The sequence below is a fragment of the Trichechus manatus genome, unplaced genomic scaffold, assembly GCF_000243295.1.
Source record: "Trichechus manatus latirostris isolate Lorelei unplaced genomic scaffold, TriManLat1.0 scaffold00584, whole genome shotgun sequence".
NCBI classification, from domain to species: domain Eukaryota; kingdom Metazoa; phylum Chordata; class Mammalia; order Sirenia; family Trichechidae; genus Trichechus; species Trichechus manatus.
Window position 1 is genome coordinate 47,250 of NW_004444520.1, and position 1,391 is coordinate 48,640.

Sequence of the window (1,391 nt, forward strand, 5' to 3'; positions counted from 1 at the left end):
GTGGAAAATCCTTACCTAAGCTGTGACGAGCCCTCCGATCACGGATCAACCCCATCATATAATTATCACTTCCCATGTAACTCAGAGATGAATCCAGACACCTGTATTCCACAAAGGATTCCTGAATAAAATAAAATTGATCATTTTTTTTCTGTATTCTTTTCTTGTGGCAAGAAGAAAGATTTTGACTGGAATAATTAGAATACAGAAATATTTCCCTCCATGCATGGTTAAAAAAAGGAAAGAAAGGAAATGAGAATTTACAAAAAGCCAGGTAAAAGTAATTTTACAAAATTCACTTGGTTGTGAAATAATAACCAATCATTTCAAAAGTGTCATAAAAATATAAAGGATGTTTTAGACTCAGCTCCATTAAGCTATTTAATCAAAAATATTTTATACCACTGATACTGAATGGCAACACATACACTGTTCTGTTTTTAGTTGTTTTATTTTATTTGTTAATAATTGATATTTGCAATAGGTAAATTTAGGAAAATATGAATTTTTGTTGTTTGGTTTTTTCAAGTACATTCAAATTCAATTTTTTTCCATATCATTATCATTGTTGACAGCAAATCATCAATGCCACCATCATTAACAAAAATAATCAAACATTTGCTTAAATGGTAACATTATATAGTATCTAGCAGAGCCCCCAGATGATATTACATCTGTTTAACAAATACATATAGTGCTTAGATTTTAAAAATCAAAATTGTTTTCTTATTTGATCAGGAGGGTTGGAAGGAACAAATGTAACTTGTTTCATTTCCAAGAAAAGTTGTATATCACAGAAGGTAATGGGCTTGTAAAAGATCAGAAAACACTAAGTGTGAGAGAATTCAAACTGAGACTCAGTTCTTCTAAAGCCAGTGTAAAGATCCATTCTTCTACTCTTGTTTGGTGATAAGGTTCCTTCTTACAACAACATCATAATTCTGATTTTGTGTCCAGTCTCTTCAGGAAGAAGAATAATACCATCCTAATTCACCTATCATCACATACAGTGAAAAATAATATAACTCAGAAGTGATTAAGTATTCCCTGTCCACAGTAATTCTATTTAAACATTCTAAGAAACATTTAGAATTACCATTATGGTAATTATAATTTTTTAAATAATATTTTTGAAAACTTTCTCGAGATTGAGGCAACGTATTTCCTCCTTTCTTGACTCGTCCTTGGTAAACACATACACACACATATTCACACACCTGATTGGAGAGGGAAGGTCCTGATTCTTGTAGATAAAAGCCACCTATGCAACTGAGAACTTTAGCAATGTCCTGAGTTCCTAATTTATGATTGAAGTGAAAAATGCTCGGTTAACTTCCATTTCTGAGACAGACATGTTAGATGTTATTCTAGCTTCACTTCCCTGCTGAAAC

At 31.8% G+C, this 1,391-nt stretch overlaps 1 protein-coding gene across 1 annotated transcript in view; it reads right to left on the bottom strand.

Annotated features, from left to right (window-relative positions):
- The window catches only part of LOC101343315 (NKG2-D type II integral membrane protein-like), a 19,102-nt gene extending 17,720 nt beyond the window's left edge, over positions 1 to 1,382 (bottom strand). The window contains exons 1-2 of the mRNA XM_004391124.2: positions 1,218 to 1,382; positions 16 to 121 (exon numbers count right to left, since the gene is read on the bottom strand). Coding sequence (XP_004391181.2) covers positions 16 to 76 — 61 coding nt within the window. The 5' untranslated portion in view covers positions 77 to 121; positions 1,218 to 1,382. The remainder of the gene's footprint in view (positions 1 to 15; positions 122 to 1,217) is intronic.
- Between the last annotated feature and the right edge of the window lie 9 nt (positions 1,383 to 1,391).